This window comes from Halyomorpha halys, unplaced genomic scaffold, assembly GCF_000696795.3.
Source record: "Halyomorpha halys isolate HHAL.00 unplaced genomic scaffold, Hhal_1.1 Scaffold56.1, whole genome shotgun sequence".
Classification (NCBI taxonomy): Eukaryota; Metazoa; Arthropoda; class Insecta; order Hemiptera; family Pentatomidae; genus Halyomorpha; species Halyomorpha halys.
In genome coordinates this window covers 677,013-703,188 of record NW_027115012.1, presented here as the reverse complement: position 1 = coordinate 703,188, position 26,176 = coordinate 677,013, and the positions used below count along the sequence as shown (strand labels likewise).

At 29.8% G+C, this 26,176-nt stretch overlaps 1 protein-coding gene across 3 annotated transcripts in view; it reads left to right on the top strand.

Annotated features, from left to right (window-relative positions):
* Window positions 1–24,426, top strand: part of LOC106692428 (Zn finger homeodomain 1) — a 61,765-nt gene extending 37,339 nt beyond the window's left edge. For 2 of the 3 annotated variants that reach the window (XM_014438376.2, XM_067052121.1), the window contains exons 3-7: window positions 12,377–12,517; window positions 13,533–14,270; window positions 14,916–15,302; window positions 16,144–16,327; window positions 19,934–24,426. In XM_014438376.2, the coding sequence (XP_014293862.1) occupies window positions 12,377–12,517; window positions 13,533–14,270; window positions 14,916–15,302; window positions 16,144–16,327; window positions 19,934–20,127 (1,644 nt within the window). In that variant the 3' untranslated portion in view covers window positions 20,128–24,426. The remainder of the gene's footprint in view (window positions 1–12,376; window positions 12,518–13,532; window positions 14,271–14,915; window positions 15,303–16,143; window positions 16,328–19,933) is intronic. The other variant, XM_014438377.3, reaches the window with a different exon arrangement.
* The last annotated feature ends 1,750 nt before the right edge of the window (window positions 24,427–26,176 follow it).

Sequence of the window (26,176 nt, the reverse complement as noted above, 5' to 3'; positions counted from 1 at the left end):
CAGTCTTTTGTAATGGATTGGAAGTTTGGACCGTTTGTCTAGTAAATGTTGTAATAGTCGGAATCGACGAGCAGTTTGCTGTATTTTCAGTCTTGTATGAGCATTCCATGTCAGTCGTTTGTCCAGCTTTAGTCCTAAGTAACGGATCTGTTCAACAGGAATGAGTGGGGTATTATTAAAAGATACTGTGGGGCAAGACAAAGGTTTACGACGAAGGGTAAATGTGATTTGATGGGATTTATTGGAATTTCTTAAAACTATACAAAACATTTATAAGCCAGAGTTGGGCAAAAATTAGCTATAATTGAAACTAATAGCTAATATTGGCATGGATACGATATTTATTTATCAATGGTTCATTCATGAATAAGGGTCGGATCCATGGCAACTTTAGTTATTAATTTCTACTACAGCTATTTTTTGCCTATTACTGAATGCAGTTTAGTTCAAAAATAGCCGCAGCGTTTGTTATAGCGGAACTGTTCTTATTACAAACAGACCTCGACAAATTCTGCCAAGTTTACATTAATAACCCAGTACAACAGGTGCGAACGATCGCTTGGCTTAGATTTACGCAAGGCCTTCGATATAGCAAACAGCGGCCTTCATAATATATCCGCTATCGGGGTGGCTGTGGAGTAGCCACCTACCGCCGCAATTAGGAAGCCGCATACTGACAGCTCAATTTCCTCAGAGAGACGGATCTTCCTAGGCTTAGGAAAAACTGAGTGAGAGAGAGAGGTGAAAAAAAGTTGACAGCCTGTTTGGAGAATTAGCGCTATCTGGAGCCCTGCCATTTGGTGTTAATCTTTAGCTAGTCCAAATAGCCACTTCTTCTATAGCTTATATATTTCTGTCTATAGAATAAATATACTCTCGCTCTTAAAATCCAGTCTATTTTAACTATCATTAAAAAAAATAATGTCATCCAATTCTTTATTTTTTAAAACTTATAATCATATACTATTATATCTGTTGCTTTGAACAACAGCTTTAAAAATATAGGTTCTGAGAAACACATGTGTGTGTAAAGTGTATCATCATACAAAAAAAAAGCTGTGGAAAAAGATAGCTGACCGTATGAAGTAGATTGTAAAATGAGAGTCCGGATGGCGGTCAATAAAGCTATCAAAATAGTAAAAGAAACCTATTTATTGTTAAACAACGTTTCGCCCCACTTTGCAGGGATTCGTCAGGGCTGTTAGATTGAAAAACAGTCGTTCGCTGTGTTTCAATATAACAGCCCTGCAAAGTGTTGCGAAACGTTGGTTAATAATAAATAGTTTTCTTCGACTATTTTGACACCTTTATTGACCGCCACCCGGTCTATCTTCTTATAAAATAAAGTTTTTCTTTTTTCTGTGTTTGACGACTTCAGGTTCTGTTAGATTTATTTTACTCTCATTACGAAGTTTCATTATTGGCAATGTGCACGGAATCCTAATCGAGATGTCGATTTTTTTTTATATCGATGTCCATATCAGTTTAATGATAATTTGAACAGAGCATTCCTGATTGCTATAAGAACAGGCCGCGGTGATAGCTATACGATTGCGCCGTTATTGAAAAAGTCCCCCCCCCCGATTCTCGGCAAAGGGTGGTTATTAGTGCTCCCAGGTCCATGTTTTTTTCGTTACCTCCTGGTCCAGGCAATTAGGGATGAGTGAGGGATGGCTGGTTGGCGTGGAAGGGGGGCGTAACAAAAAATATTGGGTAAGATGGCTGGTTAGTCGGCCCCACCCAGGTTAAGGCAGGTGCGTCTCACCTGTCGGACGGTCTTTAAGGAAACCACTAAGGAATTCCTTAATAGTTTAAGGAACACAAGTTGGCATACTCAGTAAAATTAAGACTAACCGAGTGGAGAGAGATATCCTTGGAAGCCATGTGTAGATGAGGTCATCACAGAGGTAGAACTGAGAACACAGAGGGCTGCTTTGTGTATCCTACAAGTCATCGGGCTCCCAACCTATGAATCACCCACTCTTCATCGAATTTCCCCTTCTTGTAGCCATGGAATGTCCTCTATCGTATAGTTGTTCAGAGGTGATACATGCGTATATATTGCAATACTAATGTGTGGAGTGACACCCATCCAATACCTTATATATACCTGTTGTTAAAATTGTTGAAAATGAATGTATAATTAAAGCTATTATTTAATAGATTGTCCTTCAGTATGCGCCGAATTGGCCGAAACGTCAGACTTTTAAAGACTTTATTTAAACAATAAACTAGTCTCAAAAAATAAGAAATATTATATATTTACGTTTTCTATTAATTATAGGAACTTACATTCGTAAACTTCTTTTATAAAGAATATCGTGGAGATGTGGCTATATCTTCATTAATGTATTTGCGAACTATTATTATATTATATTATATAAGGATTTTGGACTGTAAGGATTGGATTCTGGAGGAATTTGATGGTTTAGTGGAGCCCCAAAGCTCAACTCCGTATTTCCAGATAGGCCTTATAATAGTCATGTAGATCAGTCTTTTGTAATGGATTGGCAATTTAGACCGTTTGTCTAGTAAATGTTACAATAGTCAGAATCTACGAGCAGTTTCCTGTCTTTTTAGTCTTGTATGAGGATTCCATGTCAGTCGTTTGTCGAGATGTAGTCCTAAGTAACGGATCTGTTCGACAGGAATAAGTGGGGTATTATTAAAGGATATTGTAGGGGAAGAGGTCATGGGTTTACCTGAAATGTTAATAAACACTGAAATAACGGGTAAACGTCCGAGGTGTAGACCGAAACATAGATGGGAAGATTGCGTTCGGACGCGGTTCGTTAAGCATCTATTTTTTTATTTTGCATTTTTTTTTTTTGCATCAATATTCTTAAATAGTTATTTAATAGTCAAATTTTGTGTGATTTCTAGTCGAGATAATATTTTAAACTGTAATCAAAACTTGCTTAACATCAACTACTCACTACTTATTTATATATTTCTCTAAATTTCATCGTTATTTGCACTTTAAAATTATATTTTGTTCATAATGCATTGTTCTTTCTGTAATGTAAAAAGTTCGATGGGTAGCCCGAAACGTAGATTGGGAATATGCGTTAAAACTGATTTAGTGGATTTGGATTTGAAGAGGCATCACTGGAAATATAGGATCATGTTAGTTTTTAAATACTTTTAGCGAATTATAGGAACGTTGTAACGTTGTAACCATTCTATATTCCATCTCGCCATGAATTATATATTACATTATTTTAAATAATGATATCGGTAGATACATTAGCCAGCCGATATTGGCCATAATTAATGGTATCCCTATCCTGGAGGGTAAAAGAAGCCGTCCTGGCTGGAACAAGTGGGCTGGATGGAGACGAACAAAAAGGGCACGCACATATGCTACGTTCCTTGCGTCATCCACTTTTTTAGTCGAGTCCTTCCACGTGTAGCTCTGAGATACCTTCTCACGGGGTCCACCTTAGCATCTTATATAACGCTATATACTTTTATATAGCTTAGATTTATGTATAACGTGTAAGTATATGTTTATAATCAATTATCATGTTTATCGGGTATCAGTTTGATTAATAACTACACCACTATTATTTTTTCTTTCATACTATTCATATTATGTATAAGTAATTAACCGTTTGTTAATTAGATGGAAATGGTCCGTGTAGCGATCAATAAAGGTATCAAAATAGTAAGAGAGTACTATTTATTATTAACTAACGTTTCGCCCCACTTTGCAGGGTTTCGTCAGGGCTAAATAAAAAACAAGACATTATAGAAATAACAAATCATTAAAATAAAACATTTAAAAACCATTGTTATGTTTATAAAGTATATAAAAAAGAATTGATAATAAAAATATAAGGAAATATATATGTAGGTGAATTGGAAAAAGGTTACTAATAAATATGGAAAACTCCCTAACCACCCAAACCCACTCGTTTCTAAGCTTGCTTCCTCTTCCATTCCTGGCAATCCTCCAAGGCGCCTGAAAAGAAGATGGCCTCGTGACCTTATATTGTAAACTGCTTTAGAGTTCTACTACTGGGTAGTTTCTCTACATCCTGTATCATATCATATGTCATTATGATCAAATTTACTGGTTGTATTTTTTTATACAGTTGTAAATATCAACAAATAAAAAAAAAAAAAAAAAAATATGAATTAGGTGTGATAAAAGTTCTAAATACTGATATAGACTAATAAATTGTAGAAGGATAATTATTAAAATTAGTTATTAATATGGTAAAGAGGTTCAGGTACCGTAAAAAGTATTTGCACACCATGTCCTTTATATAATGAATTTAAATAATAATAAAATGGTTTGAGATTCTTTAATAAAAAGTACAAATAAAACTTGTTAAAAAAAACAGTTTAAATTCAATTAAAAATATTGATCATAATTAACATAATATAAACACAAGGATAGTATTTGCACACTAAGTTTACTTGCTCTTTTATGTGTGCTTGAGTATAATCCTGTTCTTTTTTATATTAAAACAAAAATTGAGGTGAAATGATTTTTTCTCTCTCCTCTTAAGCTCTTGTACTAGTAGACTAAAGCTGTAGGAGTAAATATTTTTAGACATAATTATTTCTTAATAAATGTGTATCTAATAATTTAAAATAGCGGGTTTTATATACGAATTTATTTTTTATATAGTTTAATCGAATAAATCTTCTCCTTTATACATAAAATCTCTCCTTTATCTATTTTTCTTGTATTCTATATTAAATAAACTCCAGGAGAGGGCCATACTGGAAGAATGGTGAAGAACTTTAAGGTGTGGCTTGGGTTAGAGTTGATACCTTCCAGGTATAGGCCGTTCCCTCCCACGTTTTTTATCTCCTGGAGGAAACGAGCCGTCTCGGGATGGCGGTACAGGCAAAAGGATACTCTTTCATGAAATTCCATTGGTTGTTACCTCCCAGAGTGACTAGACTGTGATTGGTCCAGTGAAACAATGGCGTAATAGCAAAAACCGAGGAATTGTTTGTATTCAATTATAATTGGTCTTATCTCTAGAAATAATATTTTTTCAAGAAGATAATATTTCATTTCATCATAGAATTCTTTGCTGTTTTAGTAATTGAAATATAGTTACTTTTTAATTCACAAAAGTAAATTTAAGCGTTTTTATTTTTCCTTCTGAGATATTAGTTAACTTTTTTTATTAATCTTATATTAATTAAATTTTCCTTTACGATTTCGAATCTTCGTTAAAAAGTGCTTTTTATTATTGCATATATTTTTTTACTTTAAAAATGTATCAATTTTCTTGAAAAATCATCAAAATTCATTTTCTTAACAAATAAGTGTCTTATTAATTTTTTTTTCGAATATTTTTTCTATATTAACGCTAGCAATTTCGATTATGTAGATATAGAAGGAAATATATTTGATAAGATAGATAGACTTAAATATTTAGGTTTTATAGTAACTATAATAAACAAAATTGATGAGGAAATAAAAGCGAGGTTAAACGGGGGAAATGCTTTTTATTTTTCAATTTCGAAATTGCTTAGCTCGCGCATTTTGCCCAAAAAAAACTTAAAAATTAGAATTTACAAAACTATTTAGCTATTCTCCCCTCCGTTCTTTACGGATGTGAAACGTGGACTTTTACTCTAAGAGGAACAACGCATTAAGGTTTTGAAAATAAAATATTACGTATAATATTAGGACTGAAAAAATAGGAGTTATACGAAGAATTAGGAGACTACACAACGCGATTGGTGGTGTCGGCATCGAATCTTTGGGCTCGCTAGGCCTTTATGATTTATTTATTTTCCATATTATTTTATCTTGTGTTTTTTCTCGTAATTTATTTTTTGGATCGATATTATTTTTTATATCATCGATATTCGATATTATTTTTTATATTTACATCGATATTCTTTATCTAATTAGCTATTTAATCGTACCATTTTGTGTAATTTCTTATGGATATTTTATCATATTTTAAACCATAACCAAATATGCTTAATATCAACTACCCACTACATATTTATTTATTATTTTTAAATTTCATAGTTATTTACCCTTTAAAATTATATATTGCACATAATGCATTGTTCTTTCTGCACTGAACCATGTACCACACCTGCCTATCAGTTATTAGCAAATTTTTACATAGGTTATTGGTTTATATTCATGCTTATTTTAAATAGAAACAAGATAATTAATAAACTTTAAATATATAAAAAAAAGTTATATATAATAATAAACAGCATTTTGTTACAATTTTTAGAATTAATACATGAAGATGGACTACCTGAATCGTTCGAATATATATTAAAGTGTAAAATTAATAAAAAATAAAAGTTTCAATTAATAAGGCCATTGGACATCCCAGAAGGGAAAAACAACAGAAGTTTAAAATGGTGCCTTCGAATAAGAAAACTATTTAATAAATAAATCATAAATAATGAATGATTACTTTTTATATATATTATCGTTTGATAATATTTATTGTTGTCATTACTTTGAAATGCCATGTCAATGTAGTGAGAAATGATGCCTGCTTGATATTGACTGGACTGATATGGAAGAAGTTTCACCCGACTCCAGGTGGCCATGCTTTCCCTCTTCCTGAAATTTTAATGCCCAAGGATTCTTTCCATTCTTCCGTGACTTGAGTCCTTAACTCTGCCATAAACCTCCAGGGGTTTCTTCTTGTAGTTTGTTACTTCTTCAACTTTTCTTCACCGTCGGTTTCCCTTCAGCAATCGTCAGATTATATGATAATAATATCGCTCTTTTAGTAAATATTGTGATTTTAGTTAGTGTCAAAGAGTATTGCTTCCTTTGATATTACGTATAATTCGAATTTTTCAAAACTCTGCCCTTGTGATTAATTTATAGTTTGTTTTTTTCTCGCAAAATGCGTTCTTCATCTGTTAACTCGAGAACAAAACATGTTTTGCATTGTTCATGTATATATTTCATATTTATATTTATATAAATTCTATTTGGTTGATTTTTTGTTTAAATTTTTCATACTTCTATTTGTTGAATAATCCACATGATGAACTTTTGTCTTGGATTTAAAAAAAAAAAATTGAAATCTGTACCGCTACAACCGATGAAGGGTCAGGGCTTCACTTTTTGTAAGGAAGTACTATTACTAGACCAACGGTTGTGCAAGGAGTTGACTTGGTAAGAATCACGCTCGACTCAGATTTTTACCCAATTTATGAGGCTGAATAGAGTCCAGGAGGCCTCTTAAACCCACATCGTCGACTCACGGTTAGTGTAATAGAAAACAATTTTCTGCCCAGCCAGATTCGAATTCAGGTCCTTGGAGTTAGTAGCATCGCTCCTTACCACAGTGCCACCTCATCTCGGATTTTACTCGAACAAAATAATATTGCCACAAAATCTCAAACCCTTTAAAATAGACAACTGACAAAAAATTTCTTAAGAGGCCTTTGTTTCTTAGTCCAAAAAAACATAAACATTTCTCATTCTAAACATTATTCGTGTGTTATTTCTACCGAGTAAGCAATCAAATATGATCCCATAAACAGTCCGTATCTCGTGTTTACCGTAAAATTTTTTAAACCTCTACAAATAATCACGGATAAATTCTAAGATGTGTGAAAAGATGTTTACTTTTTTTTATATATACAAAAAGTTGAGTCAATTTCTCCTTCAGTTTTATAATTTTGTTTAACCTCGAGGTAACTATTAAAGGAATCTTACGTTTTATTTATCTTCGCTATACTATTTGCTGAAATTACAACTTCACAAAAACTTGAAAGCATTTGTTTCTTCATAATATTGATATAACTCAAGAAGGTTTTGAACCACACCATCTCAGATCTTCTAACTTTGCATTGGTGTTGTACAAGTATAGACTTTGAAAAAAATGAAATTTATTGAGATATGTCCACTCGTTTCTTAATTATAAAGCTATTAAGTCCTCATTAATAAGCTAAAAAACAGAGAATAAGTTTTGGAATTTGTGTACATTCTTTCCTAATTTAGCTAGAGATATAGGATAGTAGTAATTTTACAGTATATTACATGCCCTTTCCAATGATATGCAACACTATATAGTTTTAAGATAACTTATCATATCTCAAAATCAAATTTAACATTTTTATTTCAAATTTTGGGACACCACCAAACCATCAAATTTCCCCCATATCCAATCCGAAATCCTCCGTAAAATCCTTGGTGTTCCTGATTACGTCACAAATAAACTCATCCATAAAGATCTCAACATCCTACTCGTTACAGATTCGTTACAGATCCACCCATCCAAAACCAGTTCTTAATCTCTCATCCTTAACAATCTTTGATAATCCTCCGAGGAGTCTGAAAAGAAGATGGCCACGGGATCTTCTAATTTAAAGCAATGATTGAAGTGCCATTGGATGGTTACTTCACAAGATTATCATGTGTTCTGAAACAATTATCATATTTACTTATTGTATTTTTATTTTTTTTAATACAGTTGTAAATTTCAGTAAATAAAACTTTCTCAAAAAGTACATATTTTAAAGTTTTCAATTTTTTTCCTTAAATTAAAAAATCAAAGTGTTGATGTAAATCACAGGGGGAAATATAAATATAGAACAAAAATGGCTTTATTATTTATAAATAATAAAATAAAGTGTGCTCTCATAAATTTAACTCTTATTTCGAATTAATTAGTACAGAAGTGTTAATATAAACTTTTTCATGGAAATAAACATAGCCTGGTTCAGTTAATAAGCCAAGAGATTTTTTTTATTTTAACAAGCTTCTGATATATGCAATGTTTTGAATGATGGGAAGGGGATCCATCGAAGGACCTTCTTAAAAATCCACCTAACCAACTTAAGAACCTTAAAACCTATCACCACCAGTTGCTCTGTCTATTGGTAAAAAATGGACATGTTCTTTACCTTGGAGACACGTATATATTTACATTATTTTAGACTAAATAAATGGAAGGAGTACAGAGTCTGCCTACACCTGGAGAGAGAGGATGTTTGTAAGGCTGGAGGCTGGATACAGGCTTCGAATTCCAAACAAAGGCAACTATTTACAGGTCCTGTTGTAGTAGTCGCCGGAGGACCCGAAACTTCGTCTACCCTCGTCAACAAAGCCCGTACCAACTGTCGCTTGTAGTTATCTGTATTCTATAAGTATCTCACCAACTGTCATGGTAGTGCTATTAACGATACATTAATTATTAAATTAGTAATTCTAAAATATCAGTGAATTTTATGATTTCTATGGCCGTGACAGATGGTTTAAAGAGGTAGAAGAAGATACGCCAAAGAGGTCTCGAAATTATCCAAGATGAAAGGACTTCAGGGAGAGACTATTGAGTAAGATCCAGAAAAGCAGATATTTCCGTTGAACAAATGCTTCAACTCCAAACAACGAAGGTGTAAACAGTGAATCCTTGGAACCGAGAACTGAGAGTTGAGGATTATAAATAGTGGACCAGGTGTCTTCAAGCCCACCTCTCTAAATAATCTTCTGTTTGTTCCCAGTCTGCTTCAGGTGTCCATCTCGAGATAGTACAAGAGCCCACTGGAATAACAGTCAGTTATTTCACCTCAATTTTTAATTACTTTAATGAAAACTGCTTATAATTACTAGTCGAAATTGATGAGTCTTTCAAGTATAATTAGGGGAGATAAAAAATTACGGCTGTTTCAAAACGTTAAAAAAATAATTTTTCATTCCGAGCTTCATGTCGTTGAAACTAGCAAAAAATAAGATAACCTACTAGAACATAATTTAAAGTAGAGTAAATTTGCTAAAATGTGACCTAACAAAGCTATTTACTTTAATTATATTATTTCAAAAATTTTTGAGACAAGGTAATATTTATTAAATAAATCAATTTTATATCCAAATCCGTCTCAACACTTTATTTATTCATTTGTCCAACGTTTCGGCCTTTCTAGCCATCTTCAGGGACATCTTCAATACAAAAATCCTTCTCACATTAATTTATATTTTCTATTTGCAGGCTATTCTGCCCAGGTCATTTTCTTTATTTAAAGTTCAAACCTCTTTATTTAAATTTTAAAACTATTAACATTTATTTTCTCTATAAGATTATCAACAGTATAAAACACCACACCATATAAGTTCCCCATATAAATGGTTTGTTATATGGTGTGGTGTTTTATACTGTTGATAATCTTATAGAAAAAATAAATGTTAATAGTTTTAAAATTTAAATAAAGAGGTTTGAACTTTAAATAAAGAAAATGACCTGGGCAGAATAGCCTGCAAATAGAAAATATAAATTAATGTGAGAAGGATTTTTGTATTGAAGATGTCCCTGAAGATGGCTAGAAAGGCCGAAACGTTGGACAAATGAATAAATAAAGTGTTGAGAAGGATTTGGATATAAAATTGATTTATTTAATAAAGCTATTTACGTTCAAAAGTTCCCCAGATACAGTTCTTTTAAAAGCATAATTTCTCAAAAAATTCACTGAAGAATCAGTAGTTAGTGAATTTATTTTGGGAAATCTATATCTCAGGAACCATTAGCCGTACAGATGTCTATTAGCACTCAAATTAAAGCTTGTTAATATGTTATGAAGTAATTTATAACGTTTATCTTCTTAGGAGTTGTAGTTTCCATGATATTCACTAGCTATTTATTTTATGAACTATTTGAGTACTTTTATTACTGCGCTGAGAATACCTTCTCTTAATATATAACTTCTGTTTCAATCTTTGTAGTTACACATATAACTTAAACAGCAGAGCAAGGCATTAATGATCTATAAGTCTTACACCATAACTCTTTTATAATTATCTAAAGAGTTGTTGATATAATGAAGTTAACCTTACTTCAGAAAGATGTTTTTTAAAATAAATCATTTGTAACAAGATAGGATATTAAACTTCATGATATTTTAATGACCTAGCAGTGCTTCTTCATGGTAGATATATAGTAGGCCGTGAACACGTACTCCTGAAAGGCGGAAACCGCTATCTCTTCCCGTCGCTCATTTCCTTAAGGTTCACGACCCAACGTGGGCGAGTTTATCGCAGCAATCAGGAGCGATTCACTCGAATCAATGTTTCTTTCTATCTTTTTCTTTATTTCACTCTTGTCTCCTTGGTAAAGATAGTGTAGCCATCCTCAGATCTAGGAAGCGGTGCAACTGCGTATCGAGGAGGCTGTGGGTTGTCAAGCGCAGGTTCCACAGCTATAACAGCCACTATTATGACATAAACTAACACATTTGCTGTCGTGACAGTACTGTAGTACTATCTAGATTTGCTTCATCGTTATTAGTACTATAAACTACCTGCACATATATATAAACATTTGTATTAATATATTGTATTATTATTTAAATAAAACAAATAAAATTATATCCACCTATGTCTCAACAATCTTTAATTATACTTTAAATGTCCTACGTTTCGGCCAGCCTAGTCATCTTCAAGGACAATCTTAACTATAAATTCAAAGGCTCATGTCCAAATATTAAAATTTTTGCAGTCTATTCTATCCAGGTCTAATAAAATTAATCAAATTAAACTATTAAACATGGACAGAATAGCCTGCATAAAAACTTAACATTTGGAAATGAGTTGTGAATTTATAGTTATAATTGACCTTGAAGATGGGCAGGTTGGCCAAAACATTAGACATTTCAAGCCTAATTAAAGATTGCTGAGACTTAATTAGATACTATTTATTTTATTTAAACTATAAAACCAGTCTTGAGCAAGTTATAAGATTATATATAAAATATTCTATTATATTTTATAATAATAATATTATATAGGTAATCTATATCATAGTTAATATTTTATTATAAATGTTTCAAATATTACATATTCTTCTTTTTTCTATAAATCTTGTATCTTTGTTCTATGATTCTGTAATATGTTTTGCTTCGTAAATGAAGGCCTGCCACAACATCATTTAAGAGTTCAGTATGCAGTGAACTGTTGCACCTTCTGATCTCATAACCGGGTTGACAGATAATGTAGAATCTCTCAATAATTTAAAAACCTGTAAAGTTTTGAAATTTAAAATTTGAGAAAAAATTAAGAAGATTATTTTTAAAAAATTATTCATAGAGGTCATTACACTTAAAATTGCTTTTAAACGTCATTTAGAAAAGTCAAAGTTCCACAAATGTTTTGAAAAAGGGTGAATTTAAGGTAAATGTTATGTTGTATTAAATTATCAGTTTGTTCATTAACCAAACAGAACTGTTTGTGAGGTTAGATTCACTATCAGTGTGTAAACAGGCACTGTCATACTTCATTTTTCAGTTTAAAATTTTTTTTTTTTTAAATTATGAGATTTTCTCTCTACTAAGACCCTGTAATTTTCTATTAATATTTAATACTTAATATTAAAATTTATTTTTAAATAGATATGAACATAGCTAATAGTATTTGTTATTTCAGTCTTGCAGGATCTGCAACAAAACCTTTGCCAATGTCTACAGATTACAGCGACACATGATCAGTCATGACGAAAGTGCTGTTCTTCGAAAATTCAAATGCCCAGAATGTGATAAAGCTTTCAAATTCAAACATCACCTTAAGGTATTGTTTTTATTTATTTATTTTCATTAATACTACAACTTAATAATTTATTTTTTCATAAGCGTACCATCTCATGAAATATTAAAAGTGCCTCATTTAATTATAATTTATGAGTAATTAAAGAATTTCAGCTATGTAATAAATAATATGTGGCTTTTGATGAATGAAATTTACTAAGTAAAAATATTAAAGACTATTTTAATTAATAAAAAAAGGTTAAAAAAAATTTTAGTTACATTAAATTTCTCTATTATAGATAATTAAATAATGCGGAGAGGGGCATAAATTTGTTTTTAATTGAATTTATCAAAATTAGTTCATGAAATAATTAACTTTATTTGTTATTTATTTATTTATAATATTTATAAAATAAAATAATCTGATAATAATATGCAACCCACCTTATGAAATATGTATAAAGTTAAAAAAAAAAATGATAAATTGGATAAAAAGGATTATTTAAAAGCTATGAATTTTACTGTATTTGCATTTATCATGATATGATTACTTTTGAAAATTTGGACGATAATGGGTATCTTTTTTGTATGCTATATTTTATCACACAAATGAGTATTTAAAATGAAATTGTGGATTGGCAGTGAAGAAAGTTACAAAAAACAGTTGACAAACAATTTATTAGTAACTGATAAATATTATTATATTAGTATTTCGCCCCACTTGGCTGGGCTTCTTTAGGCCCAAATGAGAACAAGGTATAAACATAGAAACTATTAAAAGAGATGCTATATTGAAAACATAGATATATCATCGCTTTTATACAACTTTCTATTTACATTCTTTTCTTATTTTATAATATTTTTATCTTGTTTTGATTTAGCCCTACAAAGTGGGGTAAGATTTTGGTTACCAATAAATAGTTTATCTGATATTTCTGTACCTTTCTTAACTGTCACTCTGACCATTTTTCTTCAATTAAGTAAATTTAGTCAACTAATAATCTTCCAACATTTTCCAACATTGTATTACTAAGGAAAATTGTTTAATTTCTTTTTAGGAACACATTCGAATACACAGTGGAGAAAAACCATTTGAGTGTGGTAATTGTGGAAAACGCTTCTCACATTCCGGGTCCTACTCCAGTCACATGACATCAAAGAAGTGCCTCATAATGAACCTCAAGGTTTCTGGTCAACAGAGGCAAACCAGTCCCCGCTCGGAAGTGAAACCTTACAGGCCTCAGGTCAAACAGAGGCCTAGTTTCCCTCCAATACTTCCCAAATATAGCGAGCACACAGTAAGCTTTCCTCACCCGTTCTATCCTATTCCGCCCATTCCATCAAATGCCTACAACATCCCGAGCAATATATCTAATTATCTCCTCGATCAGCTTGGACCAAAGAAAGAAGAAGAGGAAAAGAGAGAAGACCCTGGTAACAGTGGCGACCTAGAGGCTGTAAAGAGGATTTTGGAAACAGTGAATGCAACAGTCACTAAACAGCTGCTGGCAGCTAACATGAGTTCCAATAGCTGCAGTTCTGGGGCTCCTTCACCACCGAGTGAGGAGAGTCACTCCTGCAGGTACTGTGGCAAGAACTTTGGCTCAGGAATAGAACTCCATCAGCATGAGCGTTACCTCTGCAGTGATGAGAGAAGTGAAGGCCTTGCTGCAAAGTTGGAAGGAGTTGTGACAGTGAAGCAAGAAGAGAATGGATGCAGTACAAGTGAAGATGAAGCGAGAGGTTCTACCATGTACACTGATGAGGAAATAGACACAGACCATGAAGGCAGAAAGGTGAGAAAATATTTTTATTTGATTTGATTATTATTATGTAACTTCATATGATTTCTATTATCATACTGTAGGATGTGCCTTATTTATTTCTCAATCTGTAGGTGAAAACATTATTTTTTTCACACAGTGTTTTTTTATAAGTTGCTCAAAACAAATATCAGAGACCTTCCACTCTGGTGTCTTATTACTGAATAAATCAAGCCAAACCGTAAAACTATATGCTACGAAATTGTTTTGCACCTTATGAAATAATTTTCCTGCATAATAACACATCATTATTAGTATTATATGTTTTGTTTTCTGTGGTTTAAAAAGTAAATTCACTGTTAACTCTAAAAACATTTGATTTTCAAATCGTAACACACCAGTATTATTTTTGTCTCAGAAAAATTAGCTATTTTCTCACAAATTAACATCAAAAATTGAAGGAAATAAATGTCCATGAACAAATGTTTACACCCTTACAGTTCTTGGTATTTTAAAATAATAATTAAAAAGTAATAAGAAACAATTATTATTTTCATATATTTCTTTCAATTCTTAGTTAATAAAAAAAACTTTTAAAATTTATATATTATTATAATTTATCATAATGCCTTAATTAAATAATGTGACTGATAATTTATTGATTTATTGTAATTACAGGTTAGAGTGCGATCACAGATAGCAGAAGAGCAACTACAGATTCTGAGAGGCCATTACGCTGTGAACCCTCGCCCAAAAAGAGAAGAGCTTGCTCGCATTGCTGAGAGAGTTGGCTTCCCAGTGCGAGTTGTCCAGGTCTGGTTCCAGAACTCGAGGGCTCGTGACAGGAGAGAAGGAAGGCTATTGACAGTCCCCTATCTTCCTCTCTACCCAGAACAGCCACTTGATCTTTCGACCAAGAGGTCCTGCGAGCCGACCGAGGAGGCTGTCAACTTATCCAAAGTGGAGTCTCGCCTGGCCAGGCTCTTGGGTCATGGCTACTACACTGCCACAACCAGTCCTACTCCAGGAGTGGCAATGCAGCCTATCAAGAGGCCCTGGAAGCAGGTCAGTATTTTATTACAAAAAATATAAATTGTAATATTTAATTTTAAACGATAAGTGTATTTAGCCCATAAGTAGTCCACATATTTTGTTAAATTTTATTAATGGTTAGAAGTTAAGGGAGTCACTAATGAGTACCTTTAACATGAACAGAGGTGATTTTTTCTCAAAAATGGCCAAAGCCATTTAAATAAAATTTTGATTTTGGCACTTTACATTTTCTGAATGAATGAAAATTTTTTGATTAATAAAAATATGTGAGCTAAGTTGTTAATTGAATTAGACTCTTTTTTTTTGTCTGAATTGTGTATCTATTTAACTTTTAAATTATGAACTACAGCATAGTTTGAAAACATCTCTGTTTAGTAGTCCAACAGTGTCACATCAAGATAAAATTTCAAATTAATTGGTGAAGTAGATTTGAAGAAAATGTTATCTAATGACAAAAAATCAACTTTTCATAAGATTGTAAAAACTAAAATGAGTACTTTTATTTTCATATAATTTTGAAATATAAATTTATATTTTGTTTGTTATCCTTATCCTGAAGTAGTAGGTAGGGAATAAAAAATAATTTCATGGTCTTATGATATTGAAAATTGTTTTTTTTTTATTTTACTGTTACAATCAATACTTTTTAAGAAAGTAATGTTTGTTGAAAAACAATTGAGCAAGGTGGTGATTTGTTCAAGATCACCCTCAACCCCCAGATTTTTCCAGATATGTTATAATTAAATAAAGTAAGAGTTTACGCAAGGAGTTTTCATTACAAAGTACATATAAATTGAATATTCTTTCTTGCCTATATCTATACAAACATGATGGGAAATTATCTGGGTTTCAGGAAGCAGTTGAAGGTGGAGAAGCTGGAGGTTATGATGCTGATGAGGGGGAAACAGCAGATGAAGCAGATGATGCCAAGAGGATCAAACTCGACTCCGAGCCGGACGGTCAGTTCGCGTGCGACCAGTGCGACAAGACATTCGCTAAACACTCGTCACTAGCACGTCACAAGTACGAACACTCAGGTACTCACATGCAACACACCAAACGCACATTTTTTTTTGTTTCTTTTTATCATTTTTATTTGGGGATAGGGTTTATTTGATATTTTTTTATTTGATTTATTCCTTTTTTTCTTTTCTTTTTTTTTTAGTTTTAGTTTTGTTTGTTTGTTATTTATTATTTGTTTATTGAATTGATTTTAAATATAACTGTTAAGTTCTTCGGTAAAATATTTTATTCAACTAAGGAACTAAAAAAGACATTGAAGCTCTTTAAGAGTAATTATTCAATAAAAATAATAATTTAAAAAAAAATTGAAGTAAAATCATATATTTTTCTATCATTATTATGTTAAGTCAAACAATTTCATTATATCACCTGTTTGGAGGGTGAGAAATTTTATAGATGAAGTGTTTGAAGTTATTAAGTTTATTTATCACCGAAAAAATATCTTGTCGAAACGTTTCTTAGTGAGTACTACCTATTTTGTTTAAAATGGTGGTTAAACTTTATTTACTCATGAATCAGAAGCATTTTTAGTTATATCAACTATGATTTATAGACTTAATATGATCCTTAACTTCATACAATTCAGAACTATACGAGTATAATAAATTTGATTTAAATTTATATACTTACTCATGTTTAATAATGAATTAGTTTGGTTCATGAAAATTGTAATATTAAATTTTATGTTCTACATGATTCAAATTCATATAACTTCTTTGTTATCAAATTTAAATGGGGTAGGGATATTTTTTATTATTTCGAAAATTTAATTATTTATTGTTTATTTATTTTTCTTTATATTTTGAAAAAGACACTGAACATAAAACACTTGACACACTAAATTAGAAAACACTAGAACAAATTAGAAACACGTAGAAAATGCTCGCTTTTGCTTTTTGACTACTTTTGCATTGCTTTTATTTTTATTCTTTGTTTTACATAATTAAAAGTAAATATAATTGTTTACTATAAATAAATCAAATGTGACATTCGGGCTGTCAGAGATGAGCAAAAATTTGCTATAGTTGAAACTAATAGCTAAAATTGCCATGGATACGACCATTCTTCACGACTGAACCATTGATAAATAAAATATCGTATCCATGGCAACTTTAGATATTTGTTTCAACTCTAGCTAATTTTTGCCTTACTGTCCGCTTTTTAATGCTTATGTTATATCAGCTGCTATGTTTTGATTATTATCAAGCTGCAATTTCTATAAAACCAAAAGTAAGGTTTCTTATTTTTTAGAAATAAAAGATTTCATTAATTAATGGTTCAACAATTGTTTATTTTTCTGCATCATTGCCATTTTTATTAATACATTTCTCAAGATGCTATGACAGATTTTGTATGCCTCTTAATACGTAGGAACTGAATCACCTTTCAGCTAAATATTCTTTCAAGTTTAGGAACTGTTATTATTTATAAAAGATTTAAAAAACTTAAATAGACTTTTTTTTGGTTAATTGGTTTAACTAGTTCTTTTTTAATTTGTTTTGTATTAGCACAAAATGTACTAAATGTGGTTCTATGTTTTTCTTAATTTATTTAGATTTAAAAATAATAAATTATTTAAAATTTTTACTAATTATTCTTTTTTCTTAAAATTATTTTAACCATAAAAAGTTTCGAGTTATGTGTAATTTACAATCCTGATATCACTGCTTTTATTATGGTATATGTAACAATTAGAAAGTTTTAATTTTATTTTGAACAGAATATACTAAAAATTTAGTACTTTAGACTAGGGCTACTTTCTTTATTGGGTTCTCCCTGTTGTCTACGGTATCATTTATGAAATACGTCAAATACAAAATAAAAAATTCAGATGTGCCACTATTAATTAAGAAATATTATCATTTATTGAAATTGCAGTTTGGACATTACTAGATTAATACTCATAAGATAGCAGCAAAAATAATATAAATAATTAATTATATACTCAAAAAAAATATTCAAAAATCTGACTGGGAGTTTAAAAAAAAAAAAATTAAAAATTAATTTGAAATATTGTGTTTATAATGAATGTAATAGGTTGCACCATGACTTTGAATTTTTTTATATTTAAAATCATTTTTAGAAAAAAATTTAAACAGAAGAAACTTTAAAGATAGCATTGCTATAATTCTAAGGAAAATCTGCTTTTAAAGAATAAGAAATTTATTATAAGATTATAAGTATCATCTTAACTAAATTATGGAGCATTGATGTCATATTACTTAAAATTGGAAAGTATTTTCAGTACTAATAACTTTTTCTGGTGCGACTAATTACTGTTTGGTTTTCCGTTTTCTTCTATTTGCTTGAAAGTGCTTGCTTTTGAAATACTATAGAAAAATATAATTTGCATGTCTTAATTAGAAAACACAAAATTATGAGAAAAGAGCTATATGCCGCTATCAATGATTGATGAGTTGAAAAATGTAATTTATATCTGATGGTTGTATCACATTAAATGTTGATATTAATAAAATGTAATGAAATAACAATTTAATAATTAATAAATTAATAATTATTAATTAAAATCATCCTAGTTCCTTCATCATTACCTATTATACTCTAAGCTTTTATGAAAAGGATGTGTATAGAATAAAATAGATAATAATGTAATGAAAAAAATTTTATTTATTGAAAAAAATAGGGGAAATCTATAGGAAAAAATAGGAGAAATTTATTGTAAAAAATAGGGGAGAAAACAAAATAAAGGAAATTTATAGAAAAAGGATTTCCAACTTGCAAGGACTTGAGGTTCAGAGAAAAAAACTTCAATAATAGGTAAATTTTAATTTTAAAAAGCTGTTAATATTGCATTAGAGGTATAATATATCTAAGATTAGTTTGCCTTTGGGTAAACGAGGCAAATTTTCAAAAGGAGTTCGCATAGGCAAATTTTCTTCCACCGACCCTCCACTCTTCTGTTTTCTCCCCAGTCAGTCAACTGGACTTCCTTTCCTGAATGTTGTAAAATTAATATTTAAAAAAAAAGAAATAAGAAAATTTAAATAATAAAAACAAGCGAGAACATTTGTCAATAAAAATGTTTAAAATAATAAGAAAATTTAAATAAAAAACAAACATTTACTAAAAGCAGTATTGTATGATTAGCGTATGGAAAAGAGTGAGAATTATTTGTTCTTTAAATTACTAAGATACTGGTGGGAGGGGGTATTATTTCACAGCCCGGTTTTTGTAATTAATTCTCCATAAAGAAATTAATTTATTGAATGAGCGATAAAATATTTTTTTGTTTATCCTTACCTGTTTATTTATGATCTACAGGGAGGTTATCTTTGAGGTAACCAACCTATTCTATCCAGAGTGGGAGGGTCAAGTTTTCATTTTGTGGGACTGAAATAAAAGTCAACTCCCCCAGGCAGGATTTGAACCTGGTGTTGCTACAGAATTGTAGTTGCTAAGGTGATGCAAATTATAAAATCCCTTTGATAAAACGAAGTTTTTTATATTTATATTCATTTATATTTTCTGAATAATTTCTTATAAAATTGATACTTCATGTGATACAACTAGATATATATGGATTTTCTTTTAATATATCATCTCTTTTCTCATAATTTAATTTAGTTTTACATAAATAGTAAATTATAATTTTATTACAGGCCAGCGACCGCACAAGTGTGATATCTGCCCGAAGGCGTTCAAGCATAAACACCACCTCACTGAGCACAAGCGCTTGCACTCGGGAGAGAAGCCATTCCAATGCTCTAAATGCCTCAAGCGATTCTCGCATTCGGGGTCTTATAGCCAACACATGAACCACCGTTTCTCCTACTGCAAGCCCTACAGAGAATAACTGATTATTTAATAGTAATCCTATCTGTAATCTAGCTTATCAATGATCTTTTCTATTAACTTATAAGAGTTTTTTCTATTTAAAATGACATTTACAAAAAAAAATTATATATATACGAAGTAAAAAAGGTAAAAAAAAAAGGAAAAAAATGTACAAATATTACACTATTTTTATGTGCATTTTTTGATTTTGAAACTTGTTAGAAAATAAACTGTACCTGGTAGTGAACGAAATGATTTGTATAAGAGTCGAAAATTATCTTTTAAATGACAAACTTTGAAAAATTATAATCTCATTTAGGTCTCAGGGTTATTTAAACATTTTATTGTTTCCATTGTACTTATTTTAATCATGAAAACTCCTTATGATTAATTCGACGATACCTTTTTTTTCTATGCAAATCATTGTCTTCCACAGATTTAGATTGCTTCGTCCTTCAGATTAGATGTCGATAATTTTTTTCAAACTATGTACCAATTTAGTATAAAATTGTGCTAACCAAGCCAGTACTGAAAGTTTAATAATTGAAAAATATTTAAGAGAAAAAACTACAAATACTGAAAAATGTTAATACTTACATTATTTATATGTATTACCTAATTTGTGAAAAGGATTTGTCATTTTTAATTTTTTTTTTTATCCGAGAATATTAGGCTAGATTGCAGAGAGCATGCCGATATATACTGAGAGTCTAAAAAAAGTGTGCAATATATATATTGCTTGTTTTGTATGTTTTCTTCTGTATTTATGTTAATTTGTGTCAAAAATCCCTTGGCAAATTTTATTATTTATCATTTTATTTATATATTTTATCATTTATTAGTTTTGGAAAACTTATTTTTTGAAAGATCCTTTCATTTACATTTGGTCCACTGGCGGGTGAAATTCTAAATATAAAAGACATGCTACAATGAAAAATGATGTGAAATTGATTCTTAATTTTAACATGATTTCAAGAATATATACTATAACTAAAAATAACCAAAAAATTAAATTAATTTTCAGCATATATTCGAGTCTGGGTGCAAGCACATTTTTGTCCTGGATTTGTTTCTTTAAAAAAAAGTTACTAACACAGTTATTGAAATATCTTTAACACTTTAAATACTAACTATAAGCATTAATTCAAATAAGAAAATTGATAAAATAATATTGTTTTTTTGGCTTTATTGGTGGTATATCTGACAGGGAAATTTTTTTTTTTCTGTTTGATGTGTTCTGTGGATTGTACTGTAATTAATCTATGCTACTATTTTTTTGTAATATATGCTACTATTTTAGCAAAGCAGTGATATAAAAATTTATGTAATTTTTGATAATCCATCCGCATTTGACTAAACTGTCAATCTGAACATCAATCTTTGGTTTTACTGTCATTTCTACTGACCATCCAAAATCTTTGCCACCTTTGAGAGCTCCATTAGAATTATCCAACTTCTCCAATTATTCTCTTATAGTTGCCAACAGATGACAGTACTAGAGAATCTTTTTGAAATGCTACAGATCCCTGAACACATTTAACTGTGCTAATTAAACATAGACAACTCGATTACTTGAAATTGGTTTTTATTAAGCATAATATTTTTTAAAAAATAAAAACTTAAAGTAAAATTGGGATTTAAGTTTAATTTTCATTTTTAACTGAAATTAAGTTATGAGATATATTTAAAAAATTATGTTTTTATTTTTTTTTTTTTAATTTAAAAGTTTTTCTCATTTTCTGTTTATTACAACTTGCTTTCGATGTGGTATCGACCTAACAATCGTGTTGGTGGTTCGAATCAAGTCCTGAGAAATATTTTCATATTCCATCGTCCAAAACAATCTGTAATTCTTGACAAAATTACTCATCTTCATAGTGCTTGCCATATATTTTGTGAGATTAGGTAAAATTTGTACAAGTCATATCTACCCATTGTGGAATATTTTGAAATTTTGACTTATACTAATTTGCTACTCTTCTTAGATAGTTCTTTTAATCTGAACTGAGTTACACTGAAAAAAAAATTGTTTGTTCTTGAAAATTTTAAAATGTTCTATGGCATGTAAAATACATAAACTATTTTAATCTGATGTTCTGCTTTTAACATACTCTCTAGTAACACTTTTTTTTCCTCTCAGTATACTGGTACTGATCAGTACCATATACCATACCAATTAGTACCGGTACAAATACCAGTGTATTTGGGGGGGGAACAAGTCCGGCAAGTGAGCCTAGAGGTCATTTTTGCCAACCCCTGACGGCTACCTGCATTGCCGCTGATTACTAACCACACTAGGAGTGTCAAGATTCATTTTTCGGGACCACCCCAGATGGGAATCAAACCCACAACGTTCCGAACCAAGTGCACAGGGACCTGCGCCCTAACCTGCATGGCCGTCACGTCCCTCCTCTCAGTATATATCGATCAAAGAAGTGACACATAACACTATATATATGGAGTTAACTTTAAGAATTTTGAATTAACTTTTTTTTTTATTGTCCCCCCTCCCCAAGTTTACAACCCTAATAATTATTTCTAGTCATGTAATAATCAAACAATTACCACATGTGCAAAATGAAAATAAAAAAAAAGTTTATTTATAAGAAAGCAATAAACTTTGTTTATCTGAGAAAACAGCTTGTTGTTTTAAAAATAAGGTGCCTTGTTTATACTTGATCAGTGTTGAAAAACATAAAAAAAAAAAAAATTATTTTAAAATATTGAAAGACAATACTCAAAACTGTAAGCCAGTGATTTCTTGTGTACAATCAAGGCATTTTAGTTTATATTTTTATCTACAGTAATTTCTAGTCATTTAAACAGAATGAGAGAGCTATATGATTTCAATATATTGATAATTATGTCTGTTACATTATGTTATATTTTATCCAGTGTTGCCATTGTATAAATACTATCTGTATAATTTGTAACATTTTAAAATACTCGTTGCCATTCCACATGGTTTAGTTTATGTAGAATTATTAAAGAATATTTATATATATATATTTAGATAGTTAAGATGCATGTATAAATAAATAAAGGGAAAGTATATATATATTTATTAAGACATAATATAATGTGTTTTACAATGATGACAATAATATTTAAAGAAAAACGAAAAAGAAAAAAAAAATTTAAAGACGAACATCTCCATCCTTGCTAAGCCAACAGAAAATCAGGGATTATTTGGCTTTTAAATTTATCCACTAAAAATTATCCATTTTAGATATAGATTTCAGCTTTTGATCGAACTCTTGTGATCGTCATTTTATATTATTCACAAGAGTAACTTGTATATATACATAGTTGGACAGATATATTTAAAAAAGAAAAAGAAAAACCAAAAAAAAAAACAAATTTCGTAGACTTTGTAAATAGACCTTAATTTTCATTCCTTATAATATTTAATCAAATATTGTAAAGTTTTCTTTTTCATTTTTTTTTTTAAATCTTTATTTTAATATAAAATTTTTTGGCTCTAATGATAAGAGCCCCATGTGAATTCAATGTGCCAATTTAATCTAAGGAAATTTGCCAATTGTTTGAAAGCGCTTCCCAAATATATATATATATTTAAATATTTCCTCCATCCTTTTTTATTATTATTACTATTGATAGTATATAGTGTATTATTTCTATAATGTGTTGATATATATATATTCTATAAGAAAAATACCTAATTTAAGTGCTATATGTGTATGTAATTATATGGATACATGAAAATAGGTTTACGACAACGAATCGGTCATCTCTGTAAACAAATTGACCTGTTGTTTATTTTAGTATAATTTTTTTAGGGCCGATTGCTGAGTTACAGACTTGACTCAACAACCGGCCCTTAGTGTTTATTTTGGGAAATGTATTTACTTTATTTTATTTTATTTATTTTTTTTTTTTTACAATTTATTCCTGGATATGCACTTTTCATTTAATAAACAGAGTTGTATAGAATATATTATTTGAAAAGTTTGCATTTCGAAATAGCTAGCACAGCCAAAGATTGTGTATTATAAAAAATCTTATTTTTATTTTTAGTGTTTTTATTTTTGTGCAATAATAAATTGCAATTTTCCCTTTAATTTATATATGAAGTTCACATTTTAAAACGTATATATATGTATATTTATATATAGAAAGATTATTTTGATATTAGTTGAGCCATGAGTTTCGTTGAGAATTACGTCTTCATGGCGATGATTAGCATACACATGATAGTGTTCAATCTGCTTAAATTTGATATTTGATAACTTAATCTATACCAGAAGAATATTATCGTTGCTTATTATGTGAAAAAATAATATAATATTGATACTGACATGTTTACGAGTTTAATTTTTATGTATAAATTTAATCTTTATTGAATTAAATTTATCATAGTCATTAATCCTTTTCTTCTTTTTGCAACTATTCCTCAATCCCTAATCTTTACTAAATAAATGTGATTTGAAAATAATTCCTTACTATCATAACTATTAATTATTAGTTTATTTAACTATAGTTAATTTTAATAACACAGATTATTTGATATGATTTTTTCACTTACTTATGTATGGAATTTATAGTAAGGAGAAGTATTGCAATCGTGAAAAAGTTTTAAGGGCATCAACATTATATAATTAAATTTTAATGATAAATGAAAAAGAGAAGACTTTATGATGGACCAACTACAAACACAATTATGTAATGAAAATAAAAACACTGCTTGAATCCATTCCTTTATAAGACATAATTTACAAAATACTTGGAAAATAATTAGCAGTGACGATACTATTGGCGAACCCGTGAGGAAAACATTATAGTAAAAAGTAATCATATAGGTGTTAGAAGTCTTACAGACTGAGGCGTATTTTCTTTCTGCTGTTTGTCTCGGAGAAACCAAGTACAGTAGTAATACCTATCTATATCTGTTACCAATAATCTCTGGATCTGTCACCAATGCTATCTTTCAGACATAAGTTTAAAATATATTATAAACTATTGGTTTATACATTCAGAAATATAAAACTGTTCTTTAAAAAAAAAGTGATAGAAGTTTATCTATATTTGACAAGGTTCAATTCAGGGTAGTGTAAGTGCTATTTTCAACAATTTTGAGTCAAGTCCAAAAATACAACCTAGAAGGATTAAATTGTTGAAAGAAAAAGAAAACTGAATCACAACCTCAGTAATTTGATCATTTATTAGATATTTTTCAATACTCCAAAGGAGAGGGGTTCCAAAAAAAAAAAAATTTCCCCAAATAGTTTACAGCTATTTATTTGCCAGCATTTCGTCCCACTTTGTAGAGCTTCATCAGAACTAAAAAGGTACAAAAACAACTATAAATATTTTGACATAACATGATGAAATACAAAATGTAAATTAAGGTTACAAAATTTAAGTAAAAAGAAAATTAAATACACATGAAAGAAAAGAAGAAATAAAATAGTATAAATATAAAATAGACAGTGATGAGAATATAAAAAAAATTATGCAAACTATTAATTTAAAAATGAAAAGGAGACATAATAACACGTAAAGATAGAAAAGTAGAAATGAGAAAATAAAATTTAATACACTAAAAAACAGAAAATAAGGAAATAAGTTAAGATTATATAAAGGTTGAGAGAGAATAAATACAAATAAAATTAATAATAATAATAATAATAATTAATGAGTAAAGAACAAATCAAAACCACCCACCTGTTTCAATTGAGATCAATTTGAGTTTGAATTGAATTGAATTTCAATTTGAGGAGGAGGCCATTAATGGTTTTAACTTTGATACATGAAATACAAGGGGAGAAATAAATATGATAATAATAGTAACTATAAAAAATATTTAATTTGGAGAAAACTAAACATAAGTTTTTCCAAATTGTACAAAAACTAATTATCACACACCAAATTTTTGCCACCCTTAAGCACTAAGTAAAACAAGATACAAAAAAATATTTTAAACAAGGGTAGAACAATAAGATGACATAAAAATAAATTATAAACTATGGTAATAGTTAGAAGATGTAAAAAACAGTGTGAAAATTATATAAAAATGTACAGCATAAATTAAAAGAAAATTTAAACAT